This window comes from Diplotaxodon limnothrissa, linkage group LG20 (genome assembly GCF_057381915.1).
Source record: "Diplotaxodon limnothrissa isolate DT_005_m linkage group LG20, D_limnothrissa_male_GT1.1, whole genome shotgun sequence".
Lineage (NCBI taxonomy): Eukaryota > Metazoa > Chordata > Actinopteri > Cichliformes > Cichlidae > Diplotaxodon > Diplotaxodon limnothrissa.
In genome coordinates this window covers 5,359,751-5,382,994 of record NC_140615.1, presented here as the reverse complement: position 1 = coordinate 5,382,994, position 23,244 = coordinate 5,359,751, and the positions used below count along the sequence as shown (strand labels likewise).

At 41.5% G+C, this 23,244-nt stretch overlaps 1 protein-coding gene across 1 annotated transcript; it reads left to right on the top strand.

The window, feature by feature from the left end:
* The first annotated feature begins 5,186 nt into the window (after positions 1-5,186).
* On the top strand, positions 5,187-22,962 carry sort1b (sortilin 1b). The gene is made up of 20 exons (XM_085343877.1): positions 5,187-5,807; positions 7,276-7,335; positions 7,508-7,581; positions 7,670-7,772; positions 7,893-8,054; positions 8,347-8,420; positions 9,471-9,520; positions 9,878-10,005; positions 10,486-10,630; positions 11,111-11,266; positions 11,645-11,751; positions 15,363-15,465; positions 15,602-15,773; positions 16,803-16,993; positions 17,097-17,286; positions 17,568-17,684; positions 18,526-18,634; positions 20,478-20,590; positions 20,772-20,901; positions 21,243-22,962. The coding sequence occupies exons 1-20, from the start codon at positions 5,535-5,537 to the stop codon at positions 21,255-21,257; spliced, it is 2,472 nt and encodes an 823-aa protein (XP_085200003.1). The 5' UTR covers positions 5,187-5,534; the 3' UTR covers positions 21,258-22,962.
* The last annotated feature ends 282 nt before the right edge of the window (positions 22,963-23,244 follow it).

The following is a 23,244-nucleotide window of genomic DNA, read 5'->3' as shown; positions in this document are numbered from 1 at the left end:
ACTTAACAAACTGCTTTTTGTTTCTTTGTGTTTCTTGGCATATTATCAATTATATTGTTAGTTAATTGATCTCGTGGCAGGTTAGGCCTCCAGTGCTTAACAAATTTGTGAGACCATCTACCACAAAAATAAGAAAATATAAATATTTTAGAAATCTGTCAAAAACATGTTTAAAATGACTGAATGCACTAAACTGAATTCATATTTTTACACACCCATTTTAGCTGGCACACTGGACAGAAATTAATCAAGAGAACATTCAAACACTAAAAAACAGATTTTATTTCTGTCTTTACAGGTGAAAGTAAGCAAATGCAATCTGGCATCTTAATCAAAAGATAACAATGTGCTGTCCAATTTTTCCAGCTTTGTTTGTAAAACTTGTGGATATTGACAATAACTATATTTTAACATTAAAACCAACATTTCAAGAGCTTATGCATATTGGCTGACTGGCCATTAGCCATGAAACATAACAAATGATTTGGGTTATTACCATTCATCCATCTTCTTCTGCTTAACCAGGGGTCATGGTGGCAGCAGCCTAAGCAGAGAAGCCCAGACCTCCCTCTCCCTGGCCACCTCCTTTTGCTTGTCCGGGGGTCAGGGAAACAGTAAGGCATTCCCAGTCCAGCTGAGAAATATAATCTCTCCAGCATGTCCTGGGTCTGCCCTGGGGCCTCGAAATAGGGGAACATGCCCAGAACACTAGCCTAAGGATAGCCATAATTTGGAGAAAGCTCACTTTTGACTCTTGTATCCACGATCTTGTTCTTTCAGTAATTACCCAAAGCTCGTGACCATAGGTGGGATGTGGACATACACTCAGGGTATCTCAGGTACCCTGGCAGAGTGTATAAGGATCAAATGGCTCATAGCAATGGGCCAGACTCCCAGTATTCCCAAATGCCTTCTCCAAACCCACAGAACACATGTAGACTGGCAAACTCCCATCCACCCTCAAATATCCTTGATAGGGTAAAGAGCTGGTCCAGTGTCCCGTGACCTAGAACACTCCTTGTTCCTCCTGTATCCAAGGTTCGACTAACAGATGGACTCTCTTTTCCAGCACCCTGGGATAGACTTTGCTAGGGAGGCTTAGCAGTGTGATCCCCCTGTAGTTGGAGCAGACCCTCCAGTCCCCCCTTCTTGAAGATGTGAACCGCCACCCTCGTCTGCCAATCCAGAGGTACTGCCCCTGATCTACATGCAACAGTGTAGAGGTGTGTCCGAAGAGTTCCAGAGCCTTCAGGAACTCAGGGCGGACTTCATCCATCCCAGGAGCTCTGTCACCAAGGAGTTGTTTAATTGCCTCGGTGACCTCACCCCTGGTAATGGACGAGTTGTTCCCCTTGTGTCCAGACTCTGCTTCATCTATGGAAGACCTATCAGTGCAATATCCTCAGTTGAAGTCAGCAGTGCTCCACCAGTACTTTACACAGTGCAGGTACAGCACCCCTTTGCCCTCCTGAACGGCCTGACGGTTTGCCAGAATGTCTGTGAGGCAGTCCAAAAGTCTTTTTCCAAGGCCTCTCTGAACTCCCACACTCCCATAGTATTTGCTTCAGCAACTACTTGCTCTCTTCACTTGAGTGTCCAGAACATACAGACACAGATCTGATGATATGAATACAAAATAAATCATCGACCTGCAACCTAGGGTGTCCTGGTGTTACGTGCACTTATGGAAAAACTTATTGTGGTGTGAATGAGACACGACGGGTCCAAGGATCATAGTTTTGAGCCATCTTTATTGACATGCGTCACACCACAACAACACCAACCCCTGAGTCCCCGTGTTTGTTTGTTTTTTGTTGGGTTTTTTTGCCTGTCTCATTTGGCTCTTTTGCCATCAGAATTATTGTCTAAAGGCAAAGAAAGATGCCCAAAAGATTTACTTTACCAAATTGACCATCCCAGCCTTGCCATAATGGTCCATTTGATTCACCTTTTGTTTATTTTATTTTCACTTGCTGAATACGGGACAGACTTGACTGGGGGAAAGAAGGGGAGAAAGAAAGAGGGAAAGAGAAACTGCTGAGAAGAGGGACGGGGGAGAAGGGCAAAAAACAAAGTCCCCGTGTTTTAACAGCATCTGCGTGATCTGCAGATGCCGCGCAGGTGTGTCCGCATGGCACCACGGGCCACGCCTCACCACACTTATGTTCAAACGTGGTGTTCGCTATTGATAAACTGTGGTTTGCACACAAGTCCAGTAATGGAACACTCATCTGGTTCAGATCTGGCGGGCCGTTCCTCCCAATCACACCCCTCCAGGTCAAACTGTCGTTGCCCACATGAACATTGAAGTCTCCCAGTAAGATGACAGAGTCCACCAACTTGTTCCCCAAACCAAAGGCACAGTGAACTGTTCTCTTGATCTTCTACTCATAAGGGTTTTTGAATGGCTCTTTGTCTGGTTTCTCACCCAGGACCAATTTGCCATGGGAGACCCTACCAGGGGGCACCCCCCCGACAACATAGCTCCTGGGACACACAAACCTGTCCACCACAATAAGGTAGCGATTCAAGAAGGTTATTACCAATACTGGTAATTTAGGGCAGCTGTGGATAAACCATACATGTCAAGAGCCGTAGTTCAGCACACAAGCTGGACCCAGAAGCAGAGACAATACGCCAAGGTGCACGCAAAATAAACTTTATTTCTAATTACGGGTGTCCCGAAAGGGTCAAAGGAAAACACGCCGAGTAAATGGGAAACAAAGGGACCGGGAGATAAGCAACTCGGGAACGCCGTAATCAGGACCGTGGGAGGCTGCAACAGAAAGAGGAAGAGAGTTACTGGGGAGCGGGGGAATAACAGCATACGCGGGGTAGAGTTATTAATCTCACGATCAGGGCTGGGCCGTGGGAACCGGAGGGAGGGGTGAGGGTCCGCGGGAGAGCTGCAGGGAAACAGAGGAGATGATGACCGGTGGTGATCCGAACTCCAGGCGGGCAGGAGGACAGACAGGAGGAGGCTCAAAACATGCCGAACGGTTACCTGAGCACACAATGAAAGGATTAGCGTTGTTCAGAATTTCACAACCACCTTCACCTGGGGGCCAAGTTACCGCTGAAAGGTGACTAACAGACTGGCGTGGAGCAGCTGGCTGAGCGGGGTTAAATAGTCCACCTGATGATCGCCTGGAATGGGATGCAGGTGTAGAGTCGACAGCCACACCCGTGGGCGTGGGCATCCCATCAGCTCCTCGGACACCGGGCCGCGGACCATGACAATACATATGCTACATGCAGACCTTTCTGCATCTCTGCTTTTTAAAGACACTTTGTATATAGTTTATTTGATGTAATATTTAATAGTGAACTGTAAATTTTGGCTTTTTTTCAAGGAAGCAATTTTTATTCAGTGTTTTCATAAAAGCCTTATTTTTATGCATTTACTACTACTGAAACCTTTCAAAATGAAGTTCCACCCCTGTGTGCATGGATTGTCAGCAGGGCAAAAGATTCAGCTCCCACATACCAAATAACTTACATATGAAATTATCTCGCAGGCCAGATATAATTGGATGTGGCCCGTGAGCCGTGACCTGGTCTAAACATTGTATCAAGCACTGTAAATAGGCATGCATGGGGATCAGGTGTGATCCCCTATTAGATCCTACCTTCTTTTATATATTAATGAATTGCAGAGCCAAAATTAATCTGGGTGTGGTATTTTATGCTTTTTCATGCTTATATGTCAGAGCTTCTTAAAAGTGGAACTTTTCTTTCAAACAATTGTTCAGGCACTAATTATGGCTGATAGGCTCCACTAAACAATTTAATTTGTTTTAATGACAGTACAAGGTGAGGAGGATTTTTTTTTAACGATGCCTGATATCATAGCAAACAGCTAAATGTTAAGTGACTGCACAGTAAGAGTGATTGATAGATATTGAGATTTCTGCAGATGTTAAATGAGCATTATTAAACTCATGTCATGTGATTAACATGACTCTCGTCAATGTGGGTCAAACTTATTTACACAGAGGCTCTCCTTTCCCACAGTCTCAGTGAATGGCAACGCCTGTTTATGGGCTGGGTGCTCAGGCAAATTAAGGTACACTGTGCCATCTATTAATATGACTAATTTTCCTCAGCACACTGTACAGCAGGACTGGAAGATTCTGGTTCTTTTAGAAAAGCTCTGGTCTCGTTTTTGCAAGTCACATCTCGAATGAATAAGACTGCCTTTGTTCCCTACCTTTTATTAGCTGACTATGCAGTGGGAGGGAGTTCAGGTCCATTGTAAGTCCTCTTTGTGAAGGAATCCTGCTTCACAGTTGTGATTGTCGGGTTTCCTGAATGTATCTGAATAAAGAAACATACTTTCAATAAACAAAACTAATGGGGTATTCTTGATGACCCAAGAAACATTTGGGAATAGCTAAATTCTAGATTCAAACTCAAGTTTTCAGGGAGTTTTATGCCACTGAAACTTGTTCAACAGGTTTTTTATTTTGGGCTGCCATGCTATGTCAATGTTTTTGCTGCTGGCAGAGTTGCTGGACTGGCTTGAGCCACAACACTCAAGTAGCATGACTTCTGATCTAGTCTACCCACCTTCATTTATATGACAAGATATTATTTTACTCCTTCACAACAGATTTTCTGAAAAAACTAAAACCCAGAGTTCAAATGTGATCACAGGTATTGGGTTGGGGTTTTGCATATCCAGACAGCTAAGGATTGTTTTGAATTTGGGTTAAGGGTTATTTTAAGTTATTTTGAACACATGACCAGTAGTCATGGGATTATTATGCATCACATGCACAAGTCTAATGAATTCTAAATTAGTCAGAATTGAAACAGAATTGCTAAATGTACTTTGAGAGGGTGCCAGGCCATACAAAAAACGACTTTGATTCATTTAAAGAAAATTGTATCATACTGTATGATTGTATGTAAAGATAACTGAGGAAATGGTTAAGCTTCTTTACACAGACAGAAAGAGCAATTTCACTGGTCTGGCCCACTTGAAAATGAGCATGACATCCCTGGTGTAGAGTAAATAAATGTATGGTTAAATGTGGCTCGTGTATAAATGCCAGACCATTCCTCCACTCCATTCCATTCTTTTGGCACTGCCTTTTCACAATTGAACCAATTGGAAGGCCTGATAGGTGGGCCACAGTTAAAGACCAGCCAATCGCAGCGTCACTCTGCATAGAGCATTACGACCTGCAGACACAATTCCTATGTTTGTCACAGTGTATCATGTTGGTGAGGAGTTACTCTGTGGATAATTGGCGGTAGCACGCCGGCTGATTTGCAAGATTACGATTTTTATTTTTTTTAAATTGATTTAATTTGCGCTACCGCGGAGTGAGACAGTTGGAGCTTCGAGGGCGCTCCGTGTTTCCAAAGCCCAAAATAGAAATAGTCGCTGTCAGGAGGACTACTGTTTTGTTGATGTCATCCGTGGCAGAGCTGTAGCGACCTTCAGTTTCTAGACAAGAAAACAAAGACGTGTTTTTGTTTTTTTTAAACCCCTCTCCTTTGTTTTGTCAGTGGCAATAGGAACGAAGATGGGACTATTGCTCCGCGGCATCCTGCTGTTATCGGCTTGCACTTTCACAGCAGGTGTAGATTTTCAGCTGGGCTCCAAGCCCCTCGGGCAGTCAGGTTTTGTGAGGCGTTCAAACACTGAAGGGAAAGCTGCGAAAATCGTAAAGAGGTCTCTTCCCGCATGGCTGGCTCCATCACCAAACCACAAGATAAAAAGAAGAAGCACCGAAGAGGACGACTCGTGTAAAGCTCTTCAAGGATATGTCACCAAGTTGGACGCCAACACCCACGATGTAAGTTACCCTCTGAGGTCCTGTTACACTTCACACGTCTGACAACGAGAAGATGATACGCAGGTGCTAAGCAAGTGCAGGGACTAGGCCTAATAAGCTATTCATTGCACTCATACTCATCAGTGGACTCCCATGTCCTCTTATTACCTGTATGTCCGGTAGCCTAAAATACATAAACCAGTATTTTTGTGTCAATAAACATAGATTCAAAACAAAACACCTTACGTGTTACCATAAGGGGTGTTGCAATGTACCTAGTACTTTTCCCGGGCTCAGGCAGTCTTGCCAGGTATCCCATTGCCTTGTTGCTTAACACCTCTAGGCTGCAATGATTTCTTTTCTTTAATATTTGGAGCAGTGAGGTACACTGTACTTAGTCTTCCTCATGCTTTAGACTTGCATTGGTTGCACAGAATGACATCAATGCTTTTTCAAGCGTTGCACTAAAGGCTGTGACCTGTATGTTATTTGTCATTTTAAGCATGGAACTGTATTCTGGTATTAAACTATCCAATCTTTCCTCTGCCTTCACTCAGTGAATATGCCTTAATGTTTCCAGGAAAATTGGCCCAGTGGGAATCCATGTGACTTGCTGTGCAGCAGTTATTTTGTAATTAAAGCTGTGTTTGTGTGGTATCAAAAGCAAAGTTTAAGCTTCAGAGATTGTTTCTTCTTCTTCTTCTTCTTTGTTTATAGCATATACTCTATCCAGGAAGATAAAACATCTGATCTACACAACTATGCAATTCTTTCCACAAAGCAAACGAGAGTCCTGTGCTGCTTATTTCCCTAGCTCCTCACTGCCATGTGACCAACTTTGCATTGCAGTCTTTGTATACTTGTCCCCAGTAATCTGGAGTTGATAGAATTCCCAGTGGCTCAGCCGCCTCCTTGCCCTGAGGATAGTGCTGCAGGTTCAACCAGTACTGAAGCTACTTATGCTGAAAAAGACCCATTGTGACCATCCATGCAGTTGATGAATAATGGGACACTTGATAGAACTTAAGATTTAAAGCTTTCGTGACTGACAATTAAAGCAAGTTTTCTTTGTTTAACTTTTGCCCTAGCCCTACAGCTAAATTCAGCTAAATACAGCTAAGGTTTAATTTCCCCCAAAATTAAATTACTTGTCTTGTGGTATTTTGTAGCTGCGTTCGGAAGTCTTTCAAGTAACTGCTTGAAGCTTTAGGTCTGCTCGCCTGTTCTGCTAACAGAACAGACACTTTGTACACTAAACTGTCTATGCCAGAACACATGGTGAGGTGAAACATGCTGCCTGTCAAAGCAAAAATACATTTGAAGCAAAAACTCAAATAGGCTGTGGCTGCAGTTTATAATTGCAATGTCAGTTTGTCCCTTTTTGTGAGCTCAGCTGAAATAGTTGTGCTGTTTCACACAGTTCACACTGCTATTGTTGCCTTTTCTATGTTTTATATATTTATGAACATGTTTTGGCTGTTTGTCTCAGTTTGAATTCCATGACCTGAGTGGCTCGGTGTCGCTGGCTTGGGTTGGAGATGGCACAGGGGTGAGTGTACTTATCACCATTTGCACCTAACCTGTTTTCCATTAGTTATGTGGTGTGGTTTTTGCAAACTTGGCTTTGTACACTGAATGCAGATGACACACTTAAGGGTCTTGTGCACTTTAATAAATGGTGCATGGTCCACTTTCCTTAAGCTAACCTTCCTTCTTGGCAGGTTATTCTGGCCTTGACGACATTTCAGGTCCCGTTCTTCATGGTAAAACTTGGACAGTCGAAACTCTATCGAAGGTAATGGAATTTACCTTTTAATCTGGAAAAATGCACATGGCTTACATTTTATTTGCATTTAATTTGACTGAAACAATTTTTCTGCCAGTGAGGACTACGGCAAGTCATTTCAGGATGTAACCGGCCTCATCAACAACACCTTCATAAGATCAGAGTTCGGCATTGCAATCAGCCCCAATAACTCAGGCAAAGTAAGCCTTATCTTGATCAAGTCCTCACCACATGTACTTCATGTACTCATCAAGAGTATTTTTAGACGTGAACTAACCACTGTTCCTGCAGTTAAGAACCTGTTGAACTCTGGCTTTTAGGTGATTCTGACAGCTGAAGTGTCTGGAGACCTCAAGACCCGCATTTTTGTCTCTGAGGACTTTGGAAAGAGCTTCACCGACCGGAACTTGCCTTTCAACCCCTTGACGCAGATCACGTACAACCCTGAGAATTCCAGTGTGCTGGTTGTCCTCAGCAACGACGTAAGGAGTGAATACTAAAGACCTGTATTTTGTGTGAAAAGGAACCAGTTAGGATTCAAAGTGGACTGTTTCTGTCAAGTTGAAAGCTCAAGTAGTGCCTCTGCATGCATATATTACATCAAATAATTCAATGAAGGTCAAGCAGTCTTCATTGTTTTGTACGTTTGCACACAGTGCATTTATAAGCATGGCTTTTGAGTCAGTGAACTGGTTTATAGAATTCTGTTCTGCCCCATGTTAATGTGGGGCTGTTGCAGATACGTACTGACTTATTCTTTGTTTCCTTTCTCAGTATGAGCTGTGGCTGTCTGAAGACTTTGGCATAAATTGGAAAAACATTCACAGAATGGTGTGTCTGGTAAAATGGTAAGAAAAGACAAACTGATAGCTCCAGAATCTTCTTCAGGTGTGCAGTGAACAAGTACCTACTTTATAACCACAATAGCAAAAAGTTTCATGGAATTGTTTTTAGTCACTTTAAGGGGGAAGTAGAGCTTTTTTACTGGTATGGCATGCTGCGGTATTTCAGGAAGTGATTGTACAACCTGAAAGGCAGCATGACTTTTAGTTTTTCCAACAGCCTCATTGTTACAGACAGGGGAAGACGGTGAAGTTCCACCTGTCTCTAATATAGTGCTTCATTGTTTATCAAAATAAAATATGCTTAAACTTACTCTCTTCTTAATGTGTTTAAAGTTATTCAAACATGCCCCTTTGATGATTTAAGATAAGCAAAGGAAGATATACAATTTTTGTCATTATGGGACATACATGTTCAGTGGTTTTCTATCAGGGTTTATTGTTGCTGCACCTTTTTTCTTCCCCCCCAAATGGGCACTAAAACTACATTGCAGTCATCGGCTGTTTAACTACCCATTTTGTGGCCAAGCCCTTGCAGCACAAATGCTGTTTTTCATGGCCCTTCCTGGTATTTGTCACAGTCTTATCTTGGCATCTCTGTCTTTTAAGTTTCAGCTTTAAGGCTGTGTTGTTCAGGTGTCCAGAGGAACTGCGCGTTCAAAAAAGTCTTCCTGAAACATAACCTTTGATTATTGTCTATAAAGAAGTTAGGCTTAAAAGGCTGCAGGAAAATGGGTCACTTTTATCTGGGTCAGGAATTTTCTGAACACAACACTCAACAGAAACAGAAAGTACATATTTATAAAGGGCTGGTTGTATACGATAAGCAGTATCATGTGACTTGCACTGTGAAGCAAGACTTCACAGTAGTCTTACAACAGCAGAGTCCTGTATTAGACCAGATTTCTTCCTTGTTGCGAGAATGCTTCTGCATGCACTGTTGTTTATTAAGATGCAAGCATACCATTACATACTCATAATAAAGCAGTGTGCATTTGTTTTACTAAATATGTCACTGACTGTGTAATCACTCTATGATCTCCATTCTCCTTCTAGGGGAAGAAAAAATACAATCTACTTTACAGCCAGCCTCAACGGCTCCTGCAGTAAGTAATTCCCCCATCTAACCAACGCTGGAGTAAATCGACATGTACTTTAATCTCATTTATTTTTGTGTTGTAGATGACTGGGGAGCAGTGCATGAAATGTCTCTTGAATTTATTTAGGGCAGTGTAGAATTTTTCACATAAAAGATTTAAGTGGAAACATGCTTCACACTGATGTATACTCCCAGCCAGCTCTAACTTCCTCCATATTTTCACGATTTAGGCTGTCATTTCTCTTAAAAATTACACATAACTATTAGCTGCACTTATATTTTTGCATGTATTTCTTGCTCTTGCACGTCTAAGTTGTGGGGGTTTTTTTTTTTTTGGTTTTTTTTTTTTCCTTCAATTTTTCAGGTGATCGAGGAATGCTGGAACTGAGGAGGACGACCAACTACGGCAAAACCATCAAGACTGTTGCCAGTAAGATCTACTCTTTTGGCCTTGGCGGACGCTTCCTCTTTGCATCTGTAATGACGGGAAAGGTCAGTGTACAGCGGGTTGTAATCTAGATAATAATATGCAAACTAGATCAGGCGAAATATTGTTTGTTTGCTTTTCTCTGTTCATGATATTATTATTATTATTATTATTATTATTATTATTATTATCATTATGTTGTAGTACAAGCGTATTCAAAATAGCTGTTCCTTCTGTTGGTTTGTTTTTTAAAGAGATATCACGTGGTTCATGTAACTACACACTTATGAGGAAGTTTAAAAGTGACATTGCGACTGATGGAGAAATTAGCAGAAAGCAATACAATCATAAGCATATTCATATTCCTCCCTCAGGAGAGGTCATTTTTACTCAATTTATCAGAGCCTAGATATGAGAATAGCTTGCTAAGTGTTCTTCTAATTTGCCCCAGTACAGGTAAACAGTATTAGTAATAAAAGTATGTGAGCTGTTCCTGTCCTCGCCTCCTTTCATCTGTTTTCTTTCCTTCCCCACCTTTTCCACAGGGCACTCTGCGGACAATCCACGTGTCAGTGGATCAGGGTGATAGTTGGAACATTGCCCAGCTGCCTCCTGTTGGTCATGAGCAGTTCTACTCTATCCTGGCAGCGAACGATGAAATGGTCTTCATGCATGTCGACGAGCCAGGAGGTCAGCAGATAAAGAAACTCTGTACTTTTGCTTGTAGTGAATGTAGAGAACTGAGTGAACTGAAAGCATGGTATTTATTACTATATTACAGTGTGAAGGTTTTTACTCGTCCTCACGTGAGCAACTAGACCTTCAACATATTAACCTTGTACTGAGTAATAAGTTACATTCAAAAGTCATACATCAATCATTAATTGTCATTCACAGCACTTCTGATGACTTTCATGTTTAGCACACAAAGCCAAATGTGATTTTTCTTTTAGATGCAGGGACTTTTCTGAGTGAGCCAAAGTTTTATGTGGTAGTTTGAACAGTGCCTGCAAATGGCTTTTGTTAAAAAGGCCCTAGAGCTTGTTTCACCCCACCTATGCGTCAGAGAGTGTGTCTTGGCAGATCTTATTACAGAACCAGCCCTGAAACAGTATCTTGAAATGGGTATTATTACCTCACATTACATTTTAATACTTTTTTTTTCTACAGATACTGGATTTGGTACAATCTATGTGTCAGACGACCGAGGTACTGTGTATTCCAAGTCACTGGAGCGCCACCTTTACACCACTACGGGGGGAGATACAGACTTCACTAATGTTACTTCTCTACGAGGAGTTTTTATCACCAGCGTCCTGGCTGAAGGTAGCTCTATTCTATTCGAATGTTCTTAGATAAAGAAGTAACAACATATACATGTAATCAGATTCCCCCTGAAACACACACATGCATGGACGCAATACACAGACATGCATGCACAAAGACACACATACACACACCTGTGACTGCTCTATTTTACACCAGAGAGATGGTGTTGTATAAATATTTAAATAGCTGCTCAGTGTTAGATGTGTTACCTGTCTGAAGTAACTGAGCACCACCTAAACCTTGCAGACAGTATAAATCTGACTAAATATTGCTGGGGACAAAAACATATTGAAGTTTTTTCCCCAGCATGCTATTTCCAGACAGGAGTTCCCACAAAGTTTCTGCAACTGTAGAAGTTTTGTCTTGTCGTTCCAGATAACTCTGTGCAGTCTGTGGTGTCCTTTGACCAGGGAGGGGAGTGGGTACCCCTCCAGAAACCTGCCAACAGCAAGTGTGATGCTACAGCCAAGGACCCAGACAAGGTAAATAAAATATTAGAAAAATAAATAAAATAAAAGGGGAAAATGGAAGAAGTTGCTTTGTTTAGAGAAAAAACAAAATTGATGTGTCCTTGTGAAAACTGTTGTACATGTCTATAAAGTACAGGGTCAAACTGCTATGAGAAATCACTTTTTAAGTACAGATCAAAACTTATGTTATTGAGACTAGGGCTCAGTTCTTCTTCTACTTTTTCAGTTGAGCCTTGATGTTTACAGTGACATATTTTTTATAAAATAAACGGTTTTTCTTTTTTATAATGACATTAAAGCATAAATAAAATAAAACCACACTAATCAATAAATAATCTACTTTAAAGCTTTATTACCAAACATTAAATGTTTAGCCCAGGACTGTGGTGTCAGGCCTTAAAACGCTGCTTGTTGTAATGTCTTTTTATTGCTGATGTTTTTAAACAGTGTTTCTGCAGCAGGCCTGGGAAGTGTAGCTTTAAAAACTAGCTATTTTTCCTGGAGATATTCCTTCACACTTCATGGAATTCTGTCATCTGGAAAAACACTTGTTAGCCTTGAGTAATGTGTTACCTTTGCCTTACCTGGTTCTGTCACTCTGGCATGTGTTAACTATTGAAGCCCTGCCCATAGTAAAGGTTCAGCCCAGAAGCAGTGTAATGAGAAATAAAGTAAAACGAGTGCGGTTTTTAAACCTAAACAAATTCTAAAAAGCAGATGCAGCTCTTCCTTTAGTCCGATTTATGTTGATAACAAAAACTCCAACCCAGACCTTCCTCTCTTCATATGAAGAGGAAAGGAAACAAAAATGGATTCAGATTGTTGTTTATAAACTCTACAGACTGGAAACTGTCGGTCATGTTGGGCAGTGAACATTTGATGTAGTTTTAATTGTTAAGGAAGCATTGACAGTGTGTTGGTATATCAAGCAAAGAAAACTTGTGTAACTTGTGTTTAGTTCATGTAAGTACAGGAGCTCAATCGTGGATATGAAACTGATTGCCCTGAATGTGTTAGTAAGGGATGCTTCTGGGTTTGTTTGTGTTTTTTTTTTTTTTTTTTTTTAAATTGCACAAAGAGGGAGTGTACACTCTGTGTCAGTAAATATGAGCGCTGGTTGGATAACAAGGCCGTGTGCCTGTATGATAGAGGATTTGTGTGAAATATAACCCAGTGGTTTAAGGTTATTGATTCAGAATCAGAATGGGGTTTATTGCCAAATGTTGAGCAGGTTTACAACATTAGGAAATTGCTGCGGTGCTTCAGTGCAAACATGCTGTCATAAATAGCACTTAAATAGACATGGAAAAAAATAAAAGTAGGGATAAGAATTAAGTGCTACGTGGAAAGATATGTGCATGAGATATACATGAGATATATACATGAGAATAAGAATTGAGAGTGCTACGTTGAAAGATATATACATGAGTGCAGGTGGTGATCAGTGCCAAACATAGAATGATGCAGTGACACAGCGTAGGGTCATGTGTTAGTGGCGGGTACAGTCATATGGTTATTGTTCATGTGTCCAACAGCAGAGGGGAAGAAACTGTTCTTATGGCGAGAGGTTCTGGTGCGAATGGACCGGAGCCTCCTGCCTGAGGGGAGCAGGTCAAACAGACTGTGTCCAGGGTGAGAAGGGTCAGCTGAGATCCGAGCTGCACGCCGCAGTGTCCTGGAGGTGTACAGGTCCTGCAAAGATGGGAGTCTGCAGCCAATCACCTTCTCAGCAGAGCGCACAACACGCTGCAGTCTCTGTTTGTCCCTGATAGTGGCTCCAGCGTACCACACGGTGATGGAGGAGGTGAGGATGGACTCGATGATTGCAGTGTAGAACTGCATCATCGTCCGTGTTGGCAGGTTGAATTTCTTCAGCTGCCTCAGGAAGTACATCCTCTGCTGGGCTTTCTTGATGACGGAGGTGATGGTGGGCTCCCACTTCAGGTCCTGGGTGATGGTGGTACCCAGGAAGTGGAATGAGTCCACAGAGGTGATGGGGGTGTCAGTCAGGATGATGGGGGGGAGTGGGGCTGTGTGCTTCCTGAAGTCCACAATAATCTCCACTGTCTTCTGGGCATTCAGCACCAGGTTGTTGTGGCTGCACCAGGACACCAGACGTTCAACCTCCCTCCTGTAGGCAGACTCGTCCCCGTCCGAGATGAGTCCAATAACGGTGGTGTCATCTGCAAACTTGATTAGCTTGACAGACTGGTGGGTGGAGGTGCAGCAGTTGGTGTACAGGGAGAAGAGCAGAGGAGAAAGAACACAGCCCTGAGGGGAGCCGGTGCTGATGGTCCGGGAGTCCGAGACATTCTTTCCCAGCCTCACGTGCTGCTTCCTGTCCGTCAGGAAGTCAGTGATCCACCGGCAGATGGGATCAGGCACATTCATCTGGGAAAGCTTGTCTCGGAGATGGTCTGGAAGGATGGTGTTGAAGGCAGAGATGAAGTCCACAAACAGGATCCTGGCGTAGGTTCCTGGGGAGTCCAGATGCTGCAGGATGAAGTGTAGGGCCGTGTTGATGGCGTCGTCTACAGACCTGTTGGCTCTATATGCAAACTGCAGGGGGTCCAGGAGGGGGGCCGTGAGGGTCCTGAGATGGGAGAGAACTAGGCGCTCAAAAGACTTCATGACCACAGATGTCAGAGCCACGGGTCTGTAGTCATTTAGTCCAGTGATCCTAGGTTTCTTGGGGACAGGGATTATGGTGGAGAGCTTCAGCCTCTGTCTGTACGCGGGGATTAGGTGGATCATGACGTGGTCAGAAAGTCCGAGTGAAGCGCGGGGCACCGCGCGATAGGCCCCGCTGATCGTGCTGTAACAGTGGTCTAATGTCCTCTCCTCTCTGGTCGGGCATTTAATATACTGCTTATATTTTGGAAGCTCATGGCTCAGATTGGCTTTGTTAAAGTCCCCAAGAGCAATGATGAGAGAGTCCGGGAATGTCCGCTCCGTGTGGAGAATCTGCTCCGCGAGTGCGCACTGAGCTGCCTGCGCATCTGCGTCTGGCGGGATGTAAACAGCGGCCAGGATGAATGAAGCGAACTCCCGCGGAGAATAAAACGGTTTGCAGTGGATAAAAAGATATTCCAGAGAGGAAGAGCAGTGCTGAGCAATCACTGTCACATCTGTGCACCAGCCACTATTGATGTAGAAGCAGAGACCTCCACCTTTGGACTTACCGGAGAGAGCGGCCTGCCGGTCCGCGCGCAGCAGATGGAAGCTTGATGGAAGCTTCACCAAGCTTCCTTAGAAATTTACCCCAACCGTGCCATCGTTCTTTACTAGTGTAGCAGCAGAGCTCCTCCCATCTGTGAACACTGTTATGCTACTTACTCAGCATTCACCTCAGTCTCTTATAATATATTAAAGGAGTTATTTGTATATTATTAGTTGCTGTCTTTTATATTATTATTGTGTATGTGTGTGAGCAATGTGATTTAAAGGGCCCTTCACATATATTCTTATTAGTAGCTAATAATATAAAACATTAAAGCCACTTGAAAAACCTCAGTGTTTGTGTTCACAGGTACCTTATAGTGCTATTTGAAAACTAGGAAACTAGGACCAGCACATCTACTACTTAATACTATAAATAGCTGTGTTTGGTTTATTATCTGCAGTGCAGTCTTCACATCCATGCTGCCTACAGTACTTCTCAGAAGCTCAACATCCCCATGCTCCCTCTGACTGAACCAAATGCTGTGGGTCTCATCATAGCTCACGGTAAACTCAGAGCTTTCATAAAAATATTTTTTAAACTTTCTTTTTTAAATAAACTTGAGCATAATTTATCTTTTAATAAATAAGAGGGTTTTTTTTCCCCCTTCTAACATTTCTTTATCTGTATTTGCTTTATCAGGAAGTGTTGGTGATGCTATCTCAGTGATGAGACCAGATGTGTATGTGTCTGATGATGGTGGCTATACCTGGATAAAGGCTCTTGATGGACCCCATCACTATGCTATTCTGGACTCGGGAGGTCTGCTGGTGGCCGTGGAGCACAGCGTGACAAACCCTGTCAACAAGATTAAGTGAGTTGCAGTTAAAGGGAACGCCAGACTTGTTTAACTGGTATTTACTGATTTAGCTGACTGTGTGCAGAAATTCACACCTTTCCACTAATTTGATGAAATACGAACATGTTTTCTTTCATGCCATAATCATAACTCTGGGCACTTTTCCACTAATGTTACAATGGTATTCTTACTAAGTTTGACCTTTTATGTATTACTTTCACTTAGCACAGGTCTCAACTGCCACAAACAATCAATGTGCATGCACAAAACTACGGTGTAGTGACATGTAGCCTTTTGCTTGTAGTAAATATCTATGCAAACTCTTGCATAGAGGCTAGTAAATATTCAATTCAGTGCTTGATATTGTAAGGTAATGACACTACAATATGTCAAAGGAGCTTGCGAATGATAAGGTGGGGTCAGGTTTCAAATGAGCTCACCCGAAACTCTGGCTGATTGGGACCCACACCCAGTTTCACACCTTGGTTCAGGCGATTAGAGGATCATCAGGGGGTCCTTTTGTCCCTCTGTGGGGGGATACTCCCACTAGGTTTAAATCTGGGACTCCCCACCATTTGACCTTAGAACTGAAGAAGCTTCTCGGATGAGAGGTGAAACGTCTTCAAGCAACTTAAAGAAGTCCAGACGCTTTTCTTTGCAAGCTCCTTTGACTACAATGACCTGGATGACAGAACCTTCACAGAGACACTACAATACGAAAGAACAGAGAAAAGCCCAACAATCATGTAACTCCCTATGAGCAAGCGCTTAGGTGACAGTGGGAAGGAAAAACTCCCTTTTAACAGGAAGAAACCTTTGACAAATCCAGGCTCAGGTAGGAGCGGCCATCTGCCATGACTGGTTGGGGATGAGGAATATGTATGCAAACTCTTGGTCTTTGTCATCACTGTCATGGACATTGTTTGAACCAAGCCTTGAGGAACATGAATGTAAAAAAGTCTTATGTGTAATCCATAAAATGCTGTTGGTTTTAGCCTTTTTGCTTATGCTGATTATGCTGATGTTGGAATATTTTTCTGCCAGATTCTCTACTGATGAAGGACAGTGCTGGAATGAGTACAACTTCACCAAAGATCCCATCTTCTTTACTGGACTTGCATCAGAGCCAGGAGCACGTTCTATGAATGTTAGTATCTGGGGCTACAGAGACTCTTACCTCAGCCAGTATTGGACCTCGTTTACCATTGACTTCAAAGAACTTCTTACTAGAACATGTGAGTGATGCGATTTAAACATATTGTCAGTAGGTTTTTATTTTAAATTAAACATGGTGTAATACTAACAAATTATTATTATTATTATTTTTTTTTTATAAAGGTGGAGACTATGACTATGTGCAGTGGTTGGCCCACTCTGATGATATCAGTGATCCCAATGATGGTTGCTTGCTGGGCTACAAAGAGAAGTTCTTGCGTCTAAGGAAGGACTCTGTTTGCTGGAACGGGCGCGATTACATAGTCAACACCCAGCCAACCCCGTGTTTATGCACCCTGGATGACTTCATGTGGTAAGACTTGGAGACGGTAATATGCTGAAGTATAAGCACCGCTAACTAACTGCAACTGAGTGTTGTTATTGATGATCAGACTGTTGTAGATATTTTGCTGGAGCTCATTCAAGATGTTGTCTTTGTAATGAATGGACTTTAAAAACAGAAATGATTTGAATTTTAGCATGAGGAAATGAGATCAAATTGCAGCGTAAAAACAAATTGGAATGGCTATTTCCACATTAACAAACTGGGGCTTCAAGGACTTATCAAATGTGGCATTGTGTGACTGCTTGCAGTGACTTTGGGTACTACCGTAAAGAGAACAGCTCGGAGTGTGTGGAGCAGCCGGACCTGAGAGACAAAGTGTTGGAGTTCTGTCTGCAGGGCAAAGAGGAGCAGTTGCAGACTAGTGGGTAAGGTTCCAGCTTCAACCTTCGTATCCAAGAGATCTCTGCTCCCCACTATTGTTAGTTTAATGTTAAACGGCGGTACTGGCAGCAATATTATCCTATAAACAGCGTCTTTCACCATCATTTTATTCAAAGCAGCATGCTGCCACTGAGCTTTGATCAGAGATATTCTTCTTGTTTTACAATATTTAAACAGATATGATTACACAAGTGTAACATGTGTTTGTTTGTTTTTCTTTTCTAAAAGAGAAAGTTTTTAGAATGAGGAAGTAATTGTCACACATAGAGTAGTTAGAGGAAGCAGATAAGGGTGACAGTTTAGACTAACGCCATAAAGTAAGAGTGCATGAAAAAGTACATTTTTATTTAGGCTTGGTTGTCTCACTGCATACCTACCAATCTATAAAAGTGAGTAATTGTTGAATTCAACCCTTATGGACTGAGAGTGAGGCAATATATCATATCTCGTCTTATTTTAAAACTTTATCAAAAAATTAATGTGAAATATTAATAGATGTATTAAAATATATAGATGCTTTTAAAAGGATACCCTTGTAATGCATCCTCCTGGTGTTGCTTATCGAATAATCTGAGTATAAAAAGAATCTAAGTGAACCAAATTAGAAGAAGAAACGATGCTCTAAGAACCTCTGAATGTCAATTGTTTAGTTTCAGGATTCTGCTTATGTAACATAACTTCTTATCGTGTAGAATGAGTGTAAATACAGCCTGCTGGGAATAACTTTTAAAACTGGGTTATTATGCAGTCCACAGCCAAAACCACAGCAATCATGCACTTTTGATAGGCGGATCATGCAGTCATCACTGTGCTCTCGGTCCACAGCTACAGGAAAATCCCTGGGGATAAATGTGAAGGAGGAGAGGTGCATATGCGTAAAGAGATCGACCTCAGCAAGAGATGTGTGAGTGACCTAGTCGGCCCGGAACTTCTGGTCAGTATCTCTGCATCCTAAGACTTATTGTTCATATTTATCCATGTAAGCATATTAGTTGTTTCAAATGACTGTTTAGGTTCTCAGTCATCGATTTAAAGGTAGTCTCGAGAGCTTGAACAAAGGAAGACGTTTCAACTGTCATCCAAGACACTTCACCCGTTGCCTACTGGTGGTGGTCAGAGGGCCCGGTGGCGCCAGTGTCCGGCAGCCTCGCCTCTGTCAGTGCGCCCCAGGTTGGCTGTGGCTACAATGTAGCTTGCCATCACCAGTGTGTGAATGGGTGGATGACTGGATATGTAAAGCGCTCCTTAGGGACTAGTAAAGCGCTATATAAATACAGGCCATTTCTTCAGTCCTACAAACAAATGGTGGAGAGTCCCACATATTGAACCCCCAGTGATGATCGCCCCCCTTTTTCCACATTTTGGCTAATGACATCACGACCCACATGATCAGTAGTGGGTCAAGAACCTTGAGCACCACCTCCAAAAAGGGAAGAGTTTGTGAAATGTCACAAGCCTAAAGAACTCCAATTGCCATTCTCCCCCCCCCCCCCCCCCCCCCCAAGCTCCCAAGGCTAGTGGTTCCGTAGTGTAGTGGTTTACACAAATTTCCTCGATTCAAGACTGGGAGGAGACACAAATCCCTCTATGGGGTTTCACCAGGAAAAGAATCTGGTGTAAAAATGCCAAATCAAATATAGATGGAACTTTATTAATCCCTCGGGTAGGTTCCTGCGGGAAATCAGGGGCAATTTTAGCCCATTTTTGGGGGTGCTTCAGCACCCCCAAAAACGATATATTTTTATGTGGTTCAGCCACAACTCTACTGAAACCTCAGCCAGTAATAGGTAGGCCAACTTTTGGACCGTCCAGTTGTCTGTATGACTGCCGCAGTACGTACACATTTGCACACTATCAGAAAGTGCCAAACAGCCCTGGTGGAGTGAGGAGCTGTAAAGAGAAGCAGAGTGCTCTGTTTCTAAAAATCTTTTAAGCTTGTTTCAAAGATTCTGTACAGCAGCTTTAAATGTTTTCCAAAAGCACACAGACACTTACCAGTGTTTCTCAAACTTTTTACAGTGTGGACCACCTGATAAAAATGTCAAGCTCTCCCAAGGACCACTATGAAAGCATGAAACCCATAAATCTTACAACACAAAATTAGTATTATTAAATTAGTAAAATTAGTATCTGCAGTAAAGATTTTTATTTGTAAAAATTTATTTATTTATTTATTTTTTAATATGGATCTGTATTATATTATACATACACATTAAAAGTGAATCTCTGTCCAAAAAATGCACTCAGTTTACTTTTTACTCACTATGAGCATCATTCATTATTCTCCCGCAGTAATTAAGGTTAGGATATGTATTTGTTTTATTCCAATCCATTCTTCTTTTGCAGCATTTAAATAACCTTGATCAGATTTGATGGTTTTGTTACAGACTTTTCAAAAAAGTGTTTTGCTTTTCTTTCACAAATGTGGGGATTAAATTGTGTTAAAATGTACAAAACAGTGATGTCATGTTTTGAGACGAGGACCCAGGGACAGAGAGACTTGATGAATTTAAGAATCATATGATTTATCTTGCCTGGCTGGGCAGCTCTCTCTCTCAGCACCCCCAAAGCTCTAATCCTAGAATCGCCCCTGCGGGAAATTCATTTTTTTTTTTTTTTTTTTCTCCTTAGATATGCAGACCAGTCTGTTGTAGTGACTCTTTATGAAGCAAAGGGAGCAGCTGAAAGAGCCCCCTGCACCCCCCTCCCCCATTCATGTTCAAGTGTATGTCTTCTTATACTGCCATTTTCTTTTTTGTTTGCTCTTACTTTCACAGGTGGACAATAAGGCCTCCAAGTCTGTGCCCGTTGTGATAACAGTTGTCATAGTCCTGATTCTGAGTATTGCAGTAGGAGTAGTCTTTGTCAAGAAATATGTCTGCGGTGGCAGGTTAGTATACCTTGGCACACAGGATTTTACTCCAGCAGATAACCTTAAGCTGTCTACAGGAAAATATGTCGAGCATAACAAACTTTATAATCTAGTTTTGAAAAAATGCTCTTCATGTTTGCTTTGCATAGTTTTCAAATGGTTGTGATTAACCTGAGCAATGTGTGAATGTGCCCTGCAGGTTCTTGGTTCACAGGTACTCTGTGCTACAGCAGCATGTTGAGGCCAATGCTGCTGATGGGATAGACGAACCGCTGGAGACCAACCACACTCAAAATGGCAAAATAGAGTTTCATGATGACTCAGATGAGGTACAGTGGCTAACTTTTCTTCCCTTTTTGGAACATGGGTAATAAGAACGAGTAGTGGTCATTAAGAATATTAGCTACTGTTAATGGTGCTTTTGGGCAGCTTCATGGTCGTAGAAACGAGTTGTTCATTACCCGTTTTTCAGCGTCAACATAATAGAAAAATAATAATTTTAAATGTTTCAGCTTTTCAGAAAATTTTCAAATAGTATGCAAGTTTTGTAGGGGAGTATAGATAACTGGTTGGTGTTTAAAGGGAAAGGTAAATGTTTGCATATGTGCCTTTGTTTGCTTACGTGTTCTCTCTGACTTCCCTGTTACGCTCTTGTCTTCTCTTTGCACAGGATCTGCTTGAATAGCAGGCACAACCTGTCAAGCAACTGAGCAACAGGTTTCTTACAGGGCCCCGTGACCTCTTTTTGTCTCCAGATACTTTTCTTTTCACCTTTTAGTATAAACTTTGGCCTTGGCTACAGATGAAGAATCTGTCCTTCTGCTGTCATTGGTTCAGTCTGATGAATGTACAGAGGCTCTCTGAGACTAATGCCACAGTTGAGGAGCATTACAACGAAGGTCTTACTGTGTTTTGCTTCAGTTATTGATTCTGTTGAGTGAGTTTGAATCCCAAAGTTATTTATTTTTAGGAGATAAAGAAATTATGCCGTAATCTAAAGCTGGTTGTATAAATCCATCGCCACCGCATTACGGGTTCTCCCTCTCTATCACCTTGGAGTGCACCTGGAAATATTTCACACTTCTTTTCTCATGCACTTGTACATAAACCTGTTTTTCTTTGCCATTTTTTGATGTGGTATCAGTTTGGTAAGTGTTTAAAAAAGCAAAACAAAAAAAAGGTTGTTGAATGGTTGGTAATTCTTTTGGAACACTTGACTCTTAACCTAGTTTTAACAAACTATTTGTTTGTCAAAAACTGTCCTTCAATATTGAGGGCTTTATAAATTTGGGGTCTTAAGCCTGACCAAAATGTAAAATCTTGTTTTTGGAATACCAGCGTCCAAATGTTTGGCACACGTCTTCTTTAAAGTAATAAGGAATGTGGAAATTTCCATGTCCATAGCATTTTATAGCAATAAAATTCTCCGTGCACATCAAAAAAAATTCTGTAGTAACATGTTATTTTTAGGTTTGTTGGATGAATCGTTGTCGTTGTGCATTAACTGCAAGGGTAGTGAAGTATGTCTGTTTCAGGACAGAAATTGTTTAAAATGTTGTCTGCAGTTCGAATTGCCTCAAGCACAAGGCCTCCTGTAATGCTAAGAGTTTGTAGTATAACATTTTTCTTAAACCTGACCTGTTGTGATGAGACAAATGATCACTGTAGTCATATAATTGTCATGTTTGTAACAATTTCAGCAGTTTTGGTACTAATCAACTTTTGCAAATTATATAACAACTGACAGATTGCAGTTCAAAGATGTTCAGAAACAAATATAGTTTTAGAGTAAAAATTACAGAATTAAAGAGTTTTTTAAACCACACAAACATATAACCAAGTTAATCAACATTATTTGGTTCTGGAAATATAGCAATATGAAAACCAACAAATCTATATATGTTGTATAGCATAACTCCTGCTGTAACCATGGCTGGATAAGAGCCAAAGCCATGCCAAGACTGTTTTGTTTGGTGGGTGGATCTCTGCATTTGAAGCTGTAGTGAACTACTGTTTTGTTTTTAATCAGTCTTAACGACTCTGTCTTATGATGTTTGTTGTTTTGCACAATTATTTGTCTGTCTTGTTTTAAAGTTTAATTTATTGGTGAAAAGCTGGTTCAGAGTGCAGTAAATTGGATGTGGTTATACAAGTGCCTGGTGTGAGGACCTAATGTGTGGCCAGCATCTATTTACTGATTTTATTTTTGATTTTTGTTTTTATTTATATCATCTGATATGTAATCAGTTTCATCCTGTATGTCAGTGACATCTCTAAGTTGCACTTGTTGCCTAAGAATAATTTTTCAGCAGTAAATGTCTGTTTTATATGAGCTCCCACCGAACTGCATGTTAACTCTCAATAATACTTATATCTACAGCTGTGAAAAGAAAATGACCTGTAATAACTTGGTTATTCTTTTTTTTTTTTTTTTTCTATGTTGGTATGAGATTTAATACTGGCTACTTTGACAAGAAAGTGATCTTGAATAAAAGCAGAGTGGACACAGGGTTATCATGTAGCCGCTTTACACTGGAAGAGACCTGGCGAGTTCTTATTACGACCATTTATTGCTTTAGGTGAAGGTAACACACTTTTTCTTAAAATTTAAAACTGCTGTATAAATGAAGAAGTCATTGTGATGGTTCTGTACATATACAAGGTTACACCTT